General features: G+C 40.4%; 1 protein-coding gene across 1 annotated transcript; it reads left to right on the top strand.

Annotated features, from left to right (window-relative positions):
- The first annotated feature begins 336 nt into the window (after positions 1 to 336).
- Positions 337 to 18,291, top strand: CD200R1 (CD200 receptor 1). The gene is made up of 6 exons (XM_042031836.1): positions 337 to 650; positions 12,320 to 12,628; positions 13,388 to 13,642; positions 14,907 to 15,006; positions 15,939 to 15,990; positions 17,242 to 18,291. Exons 1-6 carry the CDS (start codon positions 563 to 565, stop codon positions 17,362 to 17,364), a joined length of 927 nt encoding a protein of 308 aa, XP_041887770.1. The 5' UTR covers positions 337 to 562; the 3' UTR covers positions 17,365 to 18,291.
- Positions 18,292 to 20,136: the final 1,845 nt, after the last annotated feature.

The following is a 20,136-nucleotide window of genomic DNA, read 5'->3' on the forward strand; positions in this document are numbered from 1 at the left end:
GAAAATGTCACTTACAGAGAAGATGTAAGACTGGTTTTTTTTTTTTTTTTTTGAGGAAGACATGAAGAAGAATTTTCTTGGAGGTGGTGCCAAAGGTGTGATAAAGAAAGTAGCAGAAGGAAAAATAATGAGAAACATGAAGAATAAGTTTCTCTTTAGTTTCCCAAGACTAACATTTCCTTTTTGATATTAAACTCAACATTGAATACTCTCCTCTGCTTTTACTCTTTCTGAACTCTGCTGCAGGGTTTATCTTCACTCATCAGCCTCCTGAGGAGAGCCAATGAACAGAAGGCAGAATTGTTCAGCCCTGCTTCCTCAGCGTTTGCCTGGGCTCTCAGCACAGGAAGCTCTGAAAAGTGCTCTCAAAAGTCAGAAGGAGGAAGCTCTCCAGCTTTGAGGAACCAGTTGATCAGGAGCATGCACAGCTAAAGGAGAGGCATGAGCAAGGGGGAGAGGAAGCACTGACACTGGCTGCTGAGGATATACTGGCAGGCAAGAAATGCTCCCCATGACCACAGTTAAGCTGGTGGAGGGATGGATGGAGTGAGCTGCCTGAGCCATGAAAGCAGGAACCAACATGAAGATGGCTGGGAAGACTGTGTATGTTTTTGTGCTGCTCACCATCACCAAGGTCATGAGATTATCAGGTGAGTCTAACTCGGACCAACTGGCCATTGGGATGTAAGAACGGGAAATGTGCATAGCTCCTTTCTTTCTAGAAAATCATTCAGTGGATTTTATTAAGTGCTAAAATTTATGAAGCACAATTAAGGCATGCTTTCCCAATATCCACTCCTGCTCCTCTTTTCTTAGTGGTCACAAGGCTGCCAGGAATTTTCCCTGTGACTTCCATGTAAGCAACTATTTAGAGACCCTTAGCTGGGAATGTACAATTTGTCACAAATGGCCTTTTACCGAGACCTCCAAATCCACGTCATCTGAGAAACTGATCCTTTTGACATACTAAAAATGTCAAAAAATAAATAAAAATATGCCTGGGAAAGTGTTTGTGAAGTTGAAGCTTTTGGACATGTAGTTTCTGCTGAAGAGAGGCTGCAGGCACTCTGAAATAGGGCAGGGATCTCTTGCATCTTTTAGAGGAGAAGTGGAAGGTCTCTGATGCCCTGACAGAGGAGAGCAGTTTCTGCAATTTTGTTCTAAGGGGCACGACCAGTATCAAGATGGGAAAGGCTTTTGTGCCAAGGGCAGTGGCAGTCCAGATCTTCTGTCCTTTAGTGTAGTTGACTTAGTCTTAATGCAGTTTAGCTACAGCAGTTAATGTTTCCCACATACTGCTCATTTGCATTTTTAGAGCTTGTGTTCTTCCAGACACCATGCAGCAATCCAGGGACTTGATAATGGAACTAGGGATTTGAGGAGCAGTTCCAGAAACTTAAACTGTTTCTGTACAGGAGGAAGAAGGCAGATAGGTCCATGAGATCAAAATTAAACTTCAGACATCTCTGAATAATGTGTAACATGCATGTGTCCATTCCTATTATGGACAGATAGAACTAAACTAAATGGACAAGAGTTTACTTCATTCCACTTGGTCAGAAAATAAAAATATCTCCTTTGTCATATTTTAAAGCAAAACAGATGCAGTCATTGTTGGCAGTGATGGAACATCCACCTATAATGTGTTTGAGTGATAATAAAGGATCCCAAATGGTTACCTCAGTGCTACCCACTGGAAAAAATTTAAATACTTCATGAACATTATTAAACTTTGAATCACTAACCTCACAACAGGCATACTGGTGATAAAAAAATCTGTCCCTATTCTGTAGGTAAAGAACTATGTCAAAAGAATACTGAGGAACCTGCTCAAGTTCATACAGATCAATTTCGGTAGCATCAGAGACCATCTACATTTTTGAATACAGTTGCTCAAAAAGTAAAGGAGTGCAGATACACCACAGAATGTTGAAGAAAATGGAGAGACAGGGGAACCCTACTGGCAAAAATTATTTTAAAAAATTCACTTTGCTGGAAATATTTTAAAAAGTCCAATGCCAAAAACTGGGGGGTTTTCACCCTAAGGTACTTGGATTTTAATTTCTTGGTGTCTTGGTTAATGAAATATATTGCCATTCAAAGAATGTAGAAAAAGATGTTCCATTAAAATCTTATTTCACACCTGAAATCTCTTCCTCCAATCTGCTCCCAATAAAAAGCAGCCCATGTTTGATGGGAAGTTTTTAGCTAGCACTGATCCTAAACTTGTTTCCTTCTGTGTTAGGGTGGCTCCTCTGAGCAAGATCTAGTGGCAAGGGGTTTTTTTTCTTCAGAGATCACAGGCTAAATGTGTCAAGCTGATCCAATGTGTGAACTTTGTCCACATAATTTTAGTCATGTATGTCATACACAGTGTTGCATGAAGGTCAGAAGGATCTATGTCCCCCCTTCTGAAGACTAGAGCAAGCTACTCTGAAAAACATAAAGTAGTGAAAAAACTGTTGTGTGTAACCAGACTTTATCGCCATTAACATTTTCCTTAACATTTCCTTAGTGTGTTGTTTTTGTGTGACTGGGTTAGTTTTTACCACAGCAGATGGGACAGCTTAGAAAAAAGGCTTGAGGCTGCTTCATAATTGTCATACCTAGAGCTGCCCTCAGGTAGAGTTGGATAATAAGCTACTGAAGCTGCTGGGGCATGATCTCTACTAAAACTCCTTTCGTGATGATCCTCAGGAGCAGCAGTGAAAAAGACTCAGCATTAAAATATTTTTGGTAATGCTTTGAAGATTTCTCTAGTTTAACTAAGCACACGACACCTCAAGTGGTTGTGTACATACTCCAAAGGGAAGTGGTAAGGACAGATAAGATCTTCCATGAGAAGTCCATGCAATAAATCTCTTTTTATTGAAATAACATTTGCAGCATTTGACTGGGTAAGTCCTGCCTCTGTAGTTGCATCCTGTGACAATGGGTATGTCCAACTGCTTCACAGGAAGTTGCAAGAAATCTATTATCAGTAATGAGATGTGATTTTCTATGGTTGTTCAGTTTTATCAATAGTGCAAAACTGAAGTCTGTGACATTGTGCTGGAATTGTAGAGTATGAGGTGAATAAAAGTAAAGTTGATTTACAGAGCAACCTAGCTATAGTTCAAGTTCTCCTACATAACTTTCTTGAATGCTACTGCTTTCATTTAGTTTCTTTCCTTAATAAAACTGGCAAATTCTTTTTCACTAGTGTACTAGTGTTTCATTGCCTTTTGACTCTCTCTGTCCTAGTATGTTTCACTGCACCTGTCTCTGTTGCCTTCTATTCTAGTTTATGGTGGAGTCTTGCTCCAGATATAAAAAATCATAGCCTAAAAAAACTATTATGCTAAACTTATACTTGTCTCCATTTTACTATTTCTTTGCTGCTCCTTTGGGACTATGTGCTGGAATCGTTCTGACTTCTTTTACCCTAAAAACATCTTAATCCAAGCAGCCTGTTTTTCTCATCCAAATTCTTAGAAAATAATTCTGTACTATTTTGAGCAAAAATTTTCTTAGAACGCATCTAAATTGCCATAGTACAACCTTCCAAGCGTGTCCTTATGATACCAACATTTTACTTTGCTGTGGTCCAAACACACTGAGTGCATTCCTGTCTGAACTTGTCTGCTTTCAAAACCACAGAAGGAAGGAATTTCAGTCTTGCAAGTTGACCACATACTTCATGACCTACAAAGGAAGCAGATTTTCGTTAACTGCGAATGCACTTCTAGAGACACATGCTACTTAAAACTCACAGCTGATATATTTTGTAGTTAGAGGTACAATCATTCATAAGAAAAAAATGTGTAGGGGATTTTCTTATGCTGCCTTATCTTGGTGTTGAATAAGAAAATGCTGGGATGAAAACTACCATCCTAAAGATAAGCACTAAACAGGGTATGACTGAGATTTTAATCGTATAAAAGTGAGGTCATAAGTATGTTTTCACAGCAGTCCCTTATCTGCTGTCAGCAAAGAGTGAAAAAAGAAGGCACACAACCTACAGTTTGCAGTCAATGATCTATTTTTGTTTAGAATAGTAGGAAAATGCCGCTTAAGCGTAAGTGAAGAGTACTTGGTTTATTTTTCTTCTCATGTGGCCGAGAGTAAAAGGCCAAGTTCAGCACACAGAACAAAATATAAAACAATCTGCATCTGTTTCTGTAGTGAGAACTGGAAGCACTTTGTTACACGTGGTGTCACAGTGCTACTCTTAAAGCAATTCTACCCAAGGCACTTTGACATCCAGTGCAAATCCCTTTTCCCCTCATCCATTCCAGCTCATATTCTGCAAGGACAAAGATGTACTTACTTTGCATACAAAAGGAGCAAAGTTCAAAGTTTACAGCCAGACTGGTGTACTATGTAACAGCTTGTTAAGTTCAGTGATGATTTATTATCAGCTGAGGATTTGGCCAACAGTGTTTGTTCTCTAAACTGCATGACTGACACATCGTTTAAACACCAACTAATTTCTTCATTTAACAAGTGTACACATCCTTTTTTTTTCTACACAGTCATGTTTATATCGAGACATAACTTATTTATGTGAGGATAAATCACTGAATCACTGGATCGAATTGCAGTGATGAAAATAAATAGACAATTTGAGCATCAAAACAAGCACCTATTTTATTGAAAAGCTGGTTTTAATACTGATTGAGGCATGGTTCTCTATTCTACTTTCCAGTCAAAATTTGTTGTACTACCTGGTTTTATCATTATGACATTTTTAGCTGCTGAATTTCAGCACACATCTATCATTCTACTCATCAAGGTCAATTGGTTCTTTTAGTGTGACATATCAATTCTTTACACTAATGACACTGTATTCTTCCTGCTTTCAACAAATTCCCTCACACACTCCTGATACAGCCAATGCCATTAGTAAAAAAGTTAAACGGAATTACAGCAAAAATCATCTGCTGAGAAACATTATCAGCAAGCTACCTTCAACCTGGCACCTCCATTTAACTGCCTTTTCTTTCTCTCCTTACCCCAGTTCTTTATCCATCATGTAGTTGTCCCTTTATTCTTTCAGCCTAATTTTTTTCAAGAGGACACTGTATCAAACACATTAACATCTTTTCATTGCCTTCAAAATCAGTTGTGTTGAAAGACTGCTTGAAAAGATACTGGAGAAAGCTCAAGACGATCGAAAGATCATAGAAAAGTTACACACTAGGAACTGGCAACTGCAAAGGTATATTCCACCTTGAATGGGAAGACTGAAACCTTGGGATCACTATTGAGTGCTATCAGTGTCCTCAGCCCTCTGCAACATATAAAGTCACGTTGAAGTTTGCAATCTAAAAAAATCCAGCCATGCTATGAGCACTTCATATTGTAAAACCAATGACAAAGTGTGTAAGGTTGCTATTTCAGCTTGCATGAAACAGCAAGAAAGAGTGACACAGTATTGGTGGCAAGAAAAGTACTGCAACTGGCATGGTAGTGGTGACAGAAAAGAAATGTGTCAAAAGAAGAGCAAAATAACAACTTGAGTATGAGGAAGAAAGGAATTTCTGAAGATAAGGAAAAAGCCTAACTAGAATTAAATGAGAATAAGATATCTTTTCAAGGAATAATGATAAGTATGGATAAGACAGTATGAGTGTGAAACTAGCAATAAAGGTGTAAGTCTTTTAATGTGTCCTTTAAAAGATATATGTGTGCTGAAAAAGCTGTGCTCTCAGTTTCAAGAAACAGAGTCATATGAGCTTAGGTCAGCTATTTGATGTATTTCTATAATGAAAATTAAAGTAGTCTAACTAATTACTACTCACCTGAAACACAGGGGTGTTTTTTAGCCTACCCTCCATCCTGTGCTGTTGTGACTATGTTCTCACAGTCACAAAGCCACAATATACGAGTCTGTCAGTATGTTAGCAATTCCTACCCTAGTGCAAAGCACTTCTATTTATCTTTCATTTCATTCTAGACAAGCCTTGCGGAGTGTCACAGGAACTCTGTGGCAGTAGAGGGGGAACGCAGATGCAGAACACAGATACTGTTGTATCTGAACTCTTCCAAGCGTCCGGTGCTGCCTTTTTGATTATGACTTGCTGTGACTCATATATTACATTCATTCCAAGATACAGTTAGGCATTTGCTGTGGTATGATCATTGTTTCAGTTCATTATATCTCTAAGTTTAATATCTGCAGGGGGTGTAGGGGGAAGATCCATCAAAATGATGTGGTAAATTGTTGCTCTAAGAAATAAAGAATCAGTAGGATGTCTGAGAAATATGTTGGAGAAAGTAAAGCAGTCTCTTTATAGTGCAAAAACTCTTTAACAGTTAAATTTTGGAAGAGGCTGTCATGGAAATTGAGGCAATAAAAAGTTCTACTGTGGTTTAAAACCTGCTATAAAGAATAACAGAGGCTGGAAATCTTTCGTGTTTGAAAGCAACCAGAAGCACTTTCAACCTGCGTAGCTGTGTCCGATTTTGCAGTGATTCCCCTCAATAGTTTAGTGGCTTCACCATCAAATTTTCCTGTTTTTAAAATCTTTCTTCTTTTAGTGTGGGAAAGTCTCTGAGAAACAGGAGAAATGACTAAATAAGTGATACTGCAAAGAAGCTGGTGCAACTAGTTATTCATGAGAGCTGTCGAACACTCTACATAAACCACACTGAAGAAAAAGGAGCAAAGTCAATTACAGTAATCTTACCATGACAACAATAACCAGCACATTTTTGAAACACAAATGTGAACTCCTCAACCGAGTTTGTTTTTTCCTGAGAGAGGATATGTCCATTTTCAAACATAAAAGTGGAATCTGTCATTGTGCTGGAATGTGCACTCAATGCACTGCAATAGAGCTTGAGAACCTTCTTAGACATGGCTTGAAGTCTTCTTCAACAGTCAAGGAGAGACAATGAGGCATAATTAGATTTCAAAGGCTGGAGTCAAATTGGAGGACCTCAGTCTAAAGGCCTGCTACTGTCAGATGAGTCTCCAAGGTGAAACCTGTTCACAATGGATTTGTATTCACAACCAAAATAAAACGGTTCAGCCTGGTGCTGTACAGAACTCCCAGAACCTGACTCACCTTTTTTCCACATTGGTGTGACAGGCAGCACGTAATCCTGGTTTCCTGAGCTCTGCTCTTTCTGGCTAACAGAAAAAATGATTGCTGTTTTCCAGAGTCAACTCATTGTGAAGAACATGACTGAAAATGAGATGTTATTTACAATAAATATGTGGATATATGACCTTTCATTTTATCTCTCTTGTGTGCAATGAAATATTTAACAGTACTGACATTTAATTACCATCCTACAGTTAGCACTGCACCGAGATGCAGTGTGAGCTATCACACTGAAGAGTGTGATAGCTCACACCTCTTCACATCACTTGTTCTCTGCAGGCCCACAGATGATGAGGCCTTTGCTGCACCTCTTATCCCCTTTTTCAGCCACAGCAAGCTGTCAGTTCAGCTCAGCTGTAAAATGAGATTTCACCTTGAGAGATGTAGCCATGCAACATTGCTGGTTTGTTTCTGAGCCTTTGTTTGAGTAGAGAAATGCTGATCTTCCCTAATGCAATGGTCATAAACCAATTGCTTATCACAGAGGAAACATCAGCAAATGACTTTAGCCACTTTGCAGCATGAAAGACCATTCCAGAAAACAGTGTTGTGATGACAGGTCTGAATTAGAACACTTGCAGCACTGAACCTTTCCTGTTTAACAGAATGGAATGCTGTGCTGGTTTCTGGCAGGGATAGAGTTAATTTTCTTCACAGTAGTTACTATGGAGCTGGATTTGTGCTGGAAACTGTGTTGACATTACAAGGATGTTTTGAGCAGTGCTTACACAGAGCCAAGGCCTTTTCTGATTCTCACACCACCAGTGAGTCAGCTGGGGGTCCAAAAGAGGCTGGGAGGGAACACAGCCAGGACAGCTGACCCCAACTGGCCATAGGGGTATTCCAGACCACGTGGCATCATGCTCAGCACATAAAACCAGGGGAAGAACAAAGAAGGGATGCTTGGAGCTATGATGTTTGTCTTCCCAAGTCACCATTATGCATGATGTAGTCCTGCTTTCCTGGAGATGGCTGAACACCTGCCTGCCCTTGGGAATTCCTTGTTTTGCTTTGCTTGTGTACATGGCTTTTCTTTACCTATTAACATGAGAGTTTTCTCACCTTTCTGATTCTCTCCCCATCCCACTGTGGGGGGAGTGAGCGAGAGTGAGCCAGCAGCTGTGTGGGACTTTATTGCCAGCTGGGATTAAACCACAAGAAATACTTTCGTTTGTTTAGTTCTCGTGCAGATTAAACATGCACCCTCTAGGTTTAGTGAAATTCCCAGAGGGAAGGGGAGATTGTGTCTTCCCTCAGAGCTGCTCAGTCCACATCCAAGAGCACAGGCTGGGGCAGGCAGCATAAGAAGGACTAAAAAGCAGATCAGGAGACCCAGGCAAAGGGCTTGATTGGAGCAGATCCACAAGAAGTCATGGAAGTGAGGGAAAAGGAGCTCAGATGTCATCATGTAAGAAATATGCAGCCTGACAAGTCAACAAAAGCTTGTGGAGTAGAAAAGAGGATTGAGGGAAAGAACCTGTTCTTTAGGGGTAGAGGAAGCAGAGGAAATTTATTTTCTTGTCTTTTATTTTCATGAGTATAGCCAGCAATTCTGCATTCCCCGCAGAACTGTCCCTTTCTAGCATATTGATTTATGTTCTAATAAAATATACTTTTAGATACTTAGATGGCTTTTGGTAGGCTCAGAGAAATTAGAGAAAGCAGAGTATGCCCAACTTCAGTCTAACATGAGGTCCTAGCAACATCGCCAAACTGGAGGAAATGCTAAGGCTGACCAGGAAGGACAGGATAAGGCTGAGGATAATTTCCATTTAAAGAACAGCCTTTGAGCTTGTGGATCCCATAGCTATTTGCATATTAACTTCTGGGAATATCCATTTTGGATGGCTTCTAAATAAAGTTCACTCTGTGGTAAAAACTAGCAAGTTTTGACATTTCCTGAGATTATATTTTAGCTTGAAATGGAAAGTTCATCAGAAACTGCTACAAAAATGGATTACATTATTCTTCATGGTTTGGAAGCTCCTCATCAAGTATTACCCAGGTCCAGTCCTATTTTGCTTGTAAGTCACTTCAGAGTTACTTCGGAAGCACAAATTAACCAAACCTTTGAGGATTTTTGGCAGACACATTCTTCTGTAAAAGAAATCAAATGATCATGTTTCTAGCAGCATGTACAGAAAAAAAGCAGATCGAGGAAGAAAATTCACAATTAATATTTACACTAATGCTGCTTACCTGCACTCTAGCAATGAAAGAGGCAGTAAAGTAAAAACAGTTTAACCTTTTATATTAATAAGGCACCTTTGCAAAACTAGAAAGCAGTGTGGAGAGGATAAGCAAGAAGATTTTTTACTAATAATCGGCCATCTGGGGAAAAGCTCTTGCCTTACTAAGAGCCTTCTGAATTAATAACAAGATACAGGGGATTTCACAAGCCTTCTACAAATTTTCTGTAAACCTAAACTTGTACTTAAACTTGATTCAGCAGATTATAAGCTGACTGATGTGGTTTCTTATTTGAAGTGAATGGTACCTGATTCATTCAGAGGAGAATATGAAGGGCATGGCAGAAAGCCCCACTTTCACTGCCTCTTTCTTTACAGCCTTGAAGCGTGAAAACCCATTATGTTGGGGAACTTTTACATTGCAATGAGCTCCTTAGGAGATGAAGAGTTGAAAGACAAGTAAAATGATGCTGCTTTAATATGTAAATGAAAGTGTACACAGTTAAATATGTACAGCACTGTCATTCATGCTCAACGTTTTCAAACATCATCCAAAAAATCCCAGCTCCAATACATGGGCTTGTTTGAGTGCTTGGGTTTGCTTAGTCATTTTCAGATGAGGTCAGCCATACTCTGCATGACTCGGAGCTCTGAGGCCCTCAGCAATGTAAAACTAGGAGAGGAAACACTTTGTTCTCCAATTTTCAGAGACATTCATTGAACTCATCCAGAAACTATCACGAGACAAAAGGCTTCTTTTATTTCCACTCCTGGTAAAATCATCAGAGTTTAAAACAGGTGCCTCACATTTTCTTGGAATGCGATTAGGGAGAAAAATACTTGTCATTTAAAAACACCTCCAGTGTAATAATGCATCACAGAACACTCTTAACAGCTGAAGTGTCTTCACCCCAAGGATACCTAATGCTCAAAATGAAAAGGCAAAAACCTTTAAAGGAATATATAAGAAGTTAAAAGGCAGTGAACTGTGTTCATTTTGCAAGACAGCAATCATTTCCCAAGAAAACAGTCAAACAAGCAAAAGTGCTTGAGCTGCAATGGTTCATTCACCTAGATTCAAGAAGATGATGAGGTTTCAGATAATATTATCGAGGTAAAACCAACTATAGTTTTCTCAAAGAGGCTAATAGTAATGATTTGACCAATGATTTAAAGTTGATGCTCATTAAGACCACTGCTTATAGCATTGTGAATGTTCAGGAACTGGGCCTCACATTGTGCTGAACAGCGCAGGTAATATAATTCCAGACCTGGGTAGGGGGTAGCAAAACCCAACAAAATCAGGACTCAGGTCTGCTACCATGAAGGAAGACTGACAAGAGTTTGACTAATCATGCAAAAATTAAATCTTCTAATTCTTTGCATATTCCAGATGAACTTTCAATTGCTGCTTTAGTGTATCTGCTTGGAAGATTTGGGGAGGGGGTTAACATTTTTGGAATCATTTGTGAAAAACTCATTTGTCAGTACCAATCAGATTGGTTAACTTTAGCTGTCTGTCCAGATTAATGCATGTTTTGAAAGTAGTACTCTGATTTTCTCCTCACACACAGCTTTCAGAATGCCACTAAAACCATTGCTCAGCCCAAGGAAAGAGCAACTCATGTTCCACCAGTGACACAGGGAACTGAGAGATGAGTGGTTTATGGCCCCAAAGTTTAATGGCCACCTACTAAAAGAGGAACTGAGTGAAGTGGTAAATAGAGGTTTGTTTGGACTACAGCTATGGGTATTATTCCTGTTAACTCATTAATTGTGAATTTTCATTCACGTACATTGTGAATTCTAGGGATTCCTTGCTTTTTATTTCAGCAGGAGCCAAGGGACACAAAAGTTCCATTCCCTCTCCTACTCTTCACAACCTGTGCCTCAGACTCTTCTCTGAGTCTCACCAGTGCCTCACAAAAGAGGCTGCCTATGGACGTGTAGGCAACACTAATGCACATATAAGACAACCCTGAGACATAAGGCAAAATTCTTTTGATGCCTTCAAAATCTAGAAACAAAACAATACACTTTCAAGACAGTATTAATATAGTAAGTAATATAAAAGCAGGTCTTTAATTGGAGGCATCCAGGTGTAAATATGGCAAAATGCCTATGTAATACAGGAGTTCTACAATTTTATAAGTTCAACAAATTAGCATATTTAACAATAGTGTCCAATTAGAAGAGCAGTTAGTTAAGTAATCCCCCTTTTGGTTCTGCTCCATATGGAGCACCACCCCCCAAGTTTCTAGACCCATATTTATTATGTCTAGGATACATGGTAAAAAAAAAATGATGTCCTTGGCTAAAGAGGCAAGACTAAATAATATTTCAGGAATGTAGTGTAATACGTGCTAGTGTTACCTTATTGTTCTAAAATGTAGGGGGAAAGGGGTAGGAAAAGTACTTTGAGCTACAGCCATGTATTAGAAATCTACAAAGCTACAAATATATGAAAAATATTTAGAAAGCTTAGGCATGACTTTCCTCCTACACAAAGCTCCATCACTGCTATGTGCGCCTGTGTAATGCCTGAGAGGTGTAGATGGCCTTTGCCCACAGTGCTGGATTCGTAGGAATGCAGAAGTAAAACTGTTTACTTTGTTGGTAGCAACAGTTCCAGAGAAAAGCCACTATCATGTGGCCAGATGTAATAGTCATATTTCTATATTTTCAGCCCTGTGAGCAACCCACTGGAGGATTTGCTGATAGAAGCACACTGTTTGGACGCTGAACTGCTTAAGACAATGGGCAGCAGTAGGGTCCTTCTCCAGTATCCAGTCTTGTCCGCTAAGATGATCCCCAGTGGGAAATTTGTTGACAGTATTGCGAGGGTTGGCTGTGACAGGCCACTGGTTCCACAACCCACAGTTACAATAAGAGATGACAGACAATGTGCAGATGAGCACAGCCATGGCCTCATGCTAGTGTGTACCAGGGCAGACGTCTCCTTGTGAAGTGCAGACCACAACTCCAAGGCTAAGACATCCCTGGGCACCGTCTCACATGTTCTTTTTTTTTTCTCCTCAGGGAACAGCAGAGTGTCAGTGACTGTAGGTGACAGCTCAGTACTCACCTGCCCTCTCAAAGGAAATATCACTATGCTGACATGGACAACAAGCCCCAAGGCTGGAGGCTCCTGCTCCTTGGTATACAGGGCTGATAAGAACATGACAAACAGAACAAACTGCTGTGACAACATAAACTTGATATTCAGACCACGTCTGGCTCCTGCCCTTGAGATACGGCAAGTGGGAATAGCCCAGGAGGGAAATTACAGCTGCGAAATGGTATCAACAGAGGGGAATTTCCCCACGACGTACCACCTGACTGTGCTGGGTAAGGCACTCCTTGCTCCTTTTACAGTTATCCAAAGGACCATGGCCAGGCCTGGACATACAGAGCTCCTCTGCCCATGCAGCAGGGGAAGTGTGCAGCAAGAAGTGGAACTTTTTTCTTTTTTTGAAGTGAAGGAGAGAAGATTTAGATCAGCTATTTGAAAGAAATTCTGTACTGGGAGGCTGGTGAGGCACTGGAACAGGTTGCCCAGAGAAGCTGTGGATGCCCCATCCTTTGAAGTGTTAAAGGCCAGGCTGGATGGGTCTCTGAGCAACCAGGGGTGGTGGAAGGTGTCCCTGCCCATGGCAGTGAGGCTGGAACTAGATGATCTTTGAGGTCCCTTAAAATTCCCTTAACCTAAGCCATTCTGTAATTCTTGCTGGGATAAACTCATGGATTTCATTGATAGTAGCTGCCATATCCCTTCTCTTTATTTTCCAAAACTCTTTCTGCTGTTTCCTTTCCCACTGGTTAGAAATGACAGGTGTGAAGCAATTTCCCATGTACTCACAGAGGATATGAATGGCTGAGGTGAGGCTCACCTGAGTGGGAGAGAATTGTGCAAAAGGGAAAAAGAGACACTGTCTGTCTCTTGTGCTTTGGGGCCACATCTCTGCGATGGGATGGGATGGGATGGGATGGGACCTCCAGCCTTATCCTCCTCTTTGCACTGGGTTCATTTTGGGTAGGGAACAAGAACAGCCCAGCCCTGCTGTGCCAAACTAACTCCATGCATCTCCCCTTGCTGGTGCTTTGCAGCCCCCCCCAGGCCGAGCCTGTACTGTGATGAGCAGGGGAGCCCCGTGTGCAAGGCAGCGGCAGGGAAGCCGCCGGCTCAGCTCTCGTGGGTCCCAGAGAGCAGCTCCACTGCAGAGGAAAAAGGCCACGACAACGGGACAGTGACTGTTCTCAGCAGGTTCACAGCAAGTAACACCAGTGTGACCAATGTGACCACCTGCATGATGTCCCACCCAGCTGGGAACTGGAGTGAGTCCATAGCGTGTTATCCCTTAGGTGAGTTTCCCTTTGTATGTTTGGTGTTCAAACCCCTGTTCAGCATGGTCAGCTCATGTTCCTTCTAGGAGGGAAAATCTCTAAAAAATTCACTGAAGTCCTGCAAAGACAAGGGTATCATCCCCAGCTGCCTTTGCCCAGAAACATCACCAGCTTGTTTGTGTTCTGGACACTATTTCCCAATGGTTTCTTCCCTGAGAGGGATATATATACAAATGTTGTAGCGTTCTTTTGGTAGTGGAAATGCTGTTGGAAGCGAAGACAAATCAGTCATGATCTTTGGGATAAAATAATAACTTGGAATGAGAATATCAGCAATTTTTTTTTTTTTATGCAAACATAAATGTTATGGCGATGCGTTTTCTTGGTCTTAAAATCAAGAGTCAAACATGGTTAGAACGGAAAAAGGGATTTTACCTTGGTATTTGTTTTAAGGATCTTTAGGTGCGCTATGTCTAGGTCGAATGTCCTTTAATGCACACCGCAATGCCCACCCCCAAAAGATCTGGTGTAACATTATAGGTCTTACTAATTAGCATATCTATCAAAAATTCCCCAATGAGAGGCTCAGATGAGCCCCCCTCCCCAAGGAACCTTCCCCTGGATGGTTCTATCTTAGTTTACAGAATATGTTCTGGAGAGGACCTTGGGGTCTGGGGCACACTGATCCCTAACTGCGAAGCTTCTAAAATATTTTGTCTCTTAGCTGAACAAACAAATCCAAGAATGTAGGCAAAAAGCACTAAGAATACAGAAGTTGTAAAAAGGTATAACAGGAGTATAAAAGAAAAGGCAAAAATCATCATGGCATCAATGGTAAGAGAGAGAAAGAGAGTCAACTCTTGTGTGGCTAGCAGAAAAAAATGAATTACTTCATTCCAAGTTGTGAATGTCTGACACTGTATGACCCTTGGGTTCTGGTATTTGGTTTTCTTGTTGCTTTTGAGAACTACACATGAGTACTGAGAAAAGCTGAGTCCTTGAGAGGAGCTCAGATGTGGCATTGTGAAAAAATATTCTGAGTGTCCACTGTGGGATTTGTGGAATCTGCTTTAGTCTCCGACACAGACTCTATTTGTGTTTCTCAGCCAGGTTTCATTACTGACTTTCCCTTCTGGTGAAGGACATTCTATTTCATTCTATATTTCATTTACAAGCATGCTGAAAATATGTGTATATGCTAAAACAACTTTAATCTTCTACTGAAATAAGAGAGAAACTGAGAAGTAAGAAGATATAACTGAGACTGTCTCTTTGTGTTTAGAGGGAGACAGCTTTATCCGGTATGTCTACGCCATTCCTTGTGTTCTGCTCATTATAATCTTGTTGGGTGTCATTCACTATTTCAAGCTCTGCAGTGATAGGTATGTATGTGTGATAAGGTGCTAAGGAAATATTTTCTAGCACTGGAAGAAATATTAAAGTACTGTTTGTGTCTTGAAATAATATGATTCTGTCAGTCTGTGCTGCTGTGAATAACTGAATTAACTACATCAAATATTTCTGTACTGCAGACACTGTGCATTGCGCACATCTTCATGGAATAATGCACCTGAGTAAAATATAAATGGGAAGAAGTTGGCTGAGGGCCCTCATTGCATTGCCTGCTAAAGGGGAGCTCTTCATTCTGATAGGAATTTGTGAGAGTAAAACTGTTCTTCAGATACTGTGATAGTCTGTCAGTGTCTCTCTTGGTTAGATCAGGGCGCTTGTTCTGCTGCCTAGTAAGTTGTGCTAAATGCCAGAGGGCTGATCAATGCCAGCCTGCCATATGATCAGAAGGGACAGCAGATTGTACCTGTATTTATGAAAAAGTTCCCTGGGTGTAGCTGGAGTCTAGCCTCTTTAGGATTTCCTATGAAGAAAAAAAAGTAGTTCAAAGGAAAATCTACAGAAATCATTTGTGCAGTGGAAAGCTGAATTGGCACCTGTACTGAAGACCTCAGCTATGTTCCTCATTTGCCTGTTCAGAAACTGTTTTTCTCTCAGGCCTTTTCCCTCTGAGGTGAAGAATTAGTTCTATACAATTCCACTAACCACAAAATGTATATCCTTATAGAGAGCTTTGATTTTAATCTTTTGCTTCCATTTTATGTACAAGCTCCCACAAACATGAGAAAAGATTTCTTAAGAAAATTAAGGTGCCATAATTTCAGGATCAAATTCAAGGAGAGAGAAACATGAGAAAGCTTTACTCTTGAAGAGAAGAAAAATAAATATGTCATAAGCTTTTGATCAAAGAAACCAAGCTGTGATCCAGCCAAACATGTTTTAATACTTGTTTTCTTTTTCACAGACCATGCCACAAAACCAAGCCTCCTGAAATTGCTCCTGCACATTCCCAACAGGTAAGGACAATGCTCCAAATTAGACCATCACCAAATCAGGGATCTTCTGGTAGCCATGGAAACATGACCAGTGACAGGAAAACATTAGATTTTTACTCTCTGCTTTCAGCAAGTACTACTGTGTCTTATATATTTACTCTTAGCTCTTTATAGGACAAAACAAAGCTTATCTTCACTTGGAGCAAACACTAGAGGGGTGTTCCAACAGCAAACACTCAGCTACTGCCATCCTTTAATCTTAACAAGAAGTGAGTCCTAGCACATTTCCCTCATCATATCAGATACTCTGACCACAACTGCTCTCCAAATAATAATCAGGAAGGGACTCAATATCTTGGGTTGGGGAATATTAAGAAAACTATTAGTGAACAAGAAGATTAAGCAACAAGATTAACAGACACCAATAGAAAAAGAATATCTCTTTTGGTGTCCAGAATGGTAATGTGAGTTTTGAAGGCCAGTCTTTTTCTTGCATGGTGAATCTACAATCAAAGAAACAATCATACTCAAGGCAAGGGAAGGAGTGCTGAGCTGCAAACTGGGAGATATTATTGGATTCCCTATGTTGTTAGAAGCTTTCTGTGTAGCTGATCAATTCACCTGTCAGCTCTGTCTCTGTTCTCTGCTGCCAAACCCAAATAAGAGCATCTCTATGCAGACAAGATGTGTTACAATTATATTGTATCTGTGCACCCACAGTATACACTAGCCTCCAAATCTGTCATCAAGTTTAAAAGATGCTTCAGTTTCTGAAGAGACTTAGTCAAATCTAGTTATTAGTGTTCTGCTGTTCCTACCTCCCCGTTGTTGCTGACAGATGCAGCTGCATTAATGTAAAATAATGATTTAAGTACCAGTGTTCTTGCTGTCATGTCATGTGACTTTTATTAAATTGTAGGCTGATGGAGGAATGAATCAAGGTCAACACTCCAACATATTATTTGCTCTTTCTAGAGAATTAGAACCTAATACAATTTTTTTTTTCAGGCCAAAATAAGTAGAGTAAAAGGGGAAAAAAAGGAGGCAAGTAAAACAATACCTTAGCTTTACACTCCAAATCTTTGACAGGAACAGCAATCCGTTTTCCTTGGTAGAAAAAGCAATAGAAGGGGTTTTTTCCCTTAGCCGAAGAGGAATAAATATGAGAGCACTATTTCCCAGTTATTTTCTTCAGTCCAGATGAAAGATTTGCAGAGTCTTGCCAAACTAAACTCCTCCTTGTATTCACACTTCTTGGTTTTGTTTTGCTAGGATGACACGATGGAAGTGGAACCTTATACTACTTATGTGCAGAAGGAGAATGTAATTTACAACTCAGTGTCTGATCTGACAGTGGGGCAGAATCTTCCACAAGACCTGTGTACAGAAACATGAATGATTCAACAACACCGGAAAAGGAAAGAGGTACTTTATAGAAGACTGCTTATAGAAAGAAACTTCTCAGAGGATTTCTTCAGATTTTGGAGCAGCATAGACCACTAGGTCTGTTCAAACACCTCTGCCTGCTGATGAGTCCATAGTTCTTTTTTTCCCCATTTTGCTTTCTTCCTTGGGAAAATGTGTTATTCCTTGGGAAGACGTGACAGACCACACACCACAGTTTTTCCTGGAAAAGAAGTTGTGACCAGTCTTCCCTTTGCTGTTCTTGCCGTGGAGATCCTAGTTTTGTCAGTCACTTGTAGTTACTTTGATGCACTTGACACTATGATGCACACATTTGGGAGACCAGAGGAGTGTTATGTCTGAACTAAAATGAAACACTCTTCCACCAACAGCCACTTTTTTCTAATTCATATGTTAGTAACATGTGACCTGAGTACTGATCATCACTGAATACCTCAAATAGCAGAAGATAATGGTAGGGAAGACTTGGGTTTTGAAAATGGAAATAAGGGAGAAATTTAGAAGGTCATCCACTAAGAAAGAGACTGCACTAGCATGACTAATTCACTTGTTAGGTTCATATCCAGTATTTTGAGAAGCCATTATGGGACGTCATCCAGAAGAACCTGGAGAAGGTTAAGAAGAGGGCCAATGGGAATCTCATGAGGTTTAACAAGACCAAGTGCAAGGGGCTGCACCCAGGCTGAGACAACCCCCAGTATCAACACAGGCCAGGGGATGAACAGATTGAGAGCAGCCCTGCTGAGAAGGACTTGGGGTGGATGAGAGGCTGGACACAGCCCAGCAACATGCACTTGCAGTCCAAGAAGCCAAACACATCCTGGCTGCATCCAAAGCAGTGTGGCGAGCAGGGGAGGGAGGGGATTCTGCCCCTCTGCTCTGCTCTGGTGAGACCCCACCTGCAGTGCTGCATCCAGCTCTGGGGTCCTCAGCACAGGAGGGACATGGATCTGCTGGAGCAGATCCAGAGGAGGCTATCAAGATGATTAGAGGGATGAAGCCCCTCTCCTATGAGGAAGGCCTGAGAGAGCTGGGATTGTTCAGCCTGGAAAAGAGAAGGCTGCAGGGTGACCTAATTGCAGCCTTCCAGTACCTGAAGAGAACCTGCAAGAAAGACAGAGATGGACTTTTACAAGAGTGTGCAGTGACAGGGCAGGGGGGAATGAATTCAAACTGAAAGAGAGTAGGTTTAGATTAGATATTAGGAGGAAGTTTCTTTTCTGTGAGGTGGTGAGACACTAGAAGAGGTTGCCCAGAAAAGCTGTGAATGCCCCGTTGCTGGCAGTGTTCAAGAACAGGTTGGATGGAGCTCTGAGCAACCTGGTTTAGTGAAAGGTGTCCCTGCCAGTGCCAGGGGGGTGGACCTTGATAATCTTTAAGGTCCCCTCCAACCCAAACCACTCTATGATTTTGTGATGTCCACTAAATATGTTCATTCTGTGTTTCAGATCACTGGTATGATTATTTTCCCATAAGATTCTATGAAGATACGGCATTCCTCTCTTTCTTAAGAGTATAAGCATTAAGATGCTGTAAAATAATTTTGTTACTCAAAACCCATAGACTACTTTTACCAGAAACAAACGTAAAATATTTCACAAAACAGAACAATTACAAATACATCTTCTATAAATGTGCAATAATGTACAAAAATGATCAAATGCTTGCTAATTGTAGTCATATTTATTATAACTACAACAAATGAAGTTTTTTTCATTTGTATGTCTAGATATTTTACTCATATTCTTTTCAATGTACTTGCAAGTTCACGTTTTACTCTGTAAATTAGCTTATATATCTTATTGTGTCTCATTTTGAGGTGACTTGTTCCCACCTTCACAGAATATCCTTTGGGAATAAGTAAAATAAATTGTCCTCCATATAATAGCAGTTCTCAGACTTTTTGGATTGATGCCTTTCTACCTAAAGCATGAAATGACTTTACAGTAAGAGTAAAGAAATATATTTATAAACCGCTGTTGACTACCTCTTATTTCAGTATTTTAAAAGACTGACTGGGTACTTGGTCTGATTGTAGCATCAGAACTGGATTTTTCCTTTAGATTTAGAAATGTCTTTTGACACACATTGCTAGAGTTTTCTTTTGAGCAAAGCTCCCAAGGGCTATGACACAGTGCTTGGAAAACAGACTTCTAGACTGATTGCAGTTCCCAAATGTATTACTCATGTAGACCGATAGAGTTATTTACTCTCACTCTAGCAGCTATGAAACAGCCACTCTTGTCCAGGTGCTCTCTGCATGCAAGTATTGCTTTTCTCCATTTCTGCATGGCATTTTAGAGTGGAAGGGATCAAAGCTGAATATCAAGCAGCTACAAACAACTTTTAAAGGAACTTCCCTTTCCAGTGACTGACCAAGGAAGAGAGACAGTCAACACAGGCATAATCCTCTGAAATTCTCCACTTAAAAAAGGTGTAATACTGACCAGTGATATTTTTTCCCACTCAAAAATAGAGTTGCATCCCTTCTTAAGGCTTTTTTTCTGTGGACTAGAAAGTGGTTTATGTTGTTCCGTGTTCATAAATGGGGTTCATCAGCTCTTGAAGGTAGGTTGTTGCCAGTTTATAAGCAATATATTACATTTACAGACGTGTATCACCTACTAAACTGCTCTCTAGCTGTGGGGTTTTATGATCATTCACAGGCCTATCACACTGAACTAAATCACATAAGTTCCAGACCTGGACATTGCTAAGTTGCTAACTGGTTGATTATTTTCT

The sequence above is a fragment of the Corvus kubaryi genome, unplaced genomic scaffold (assembly GCF_017639235.1).
Source record: "Corvus kubaryi isolate FWS band 111438036 unplaced genomic scaffold, C.kubaryi_AGA036_p1.0 37341, whole genome shotgun sequence".
NCBI lineage: Eukaryota > Metazoa > Chordata > Aves > Passeriformes > Corvidae > Corvus > Corvus kubaryi.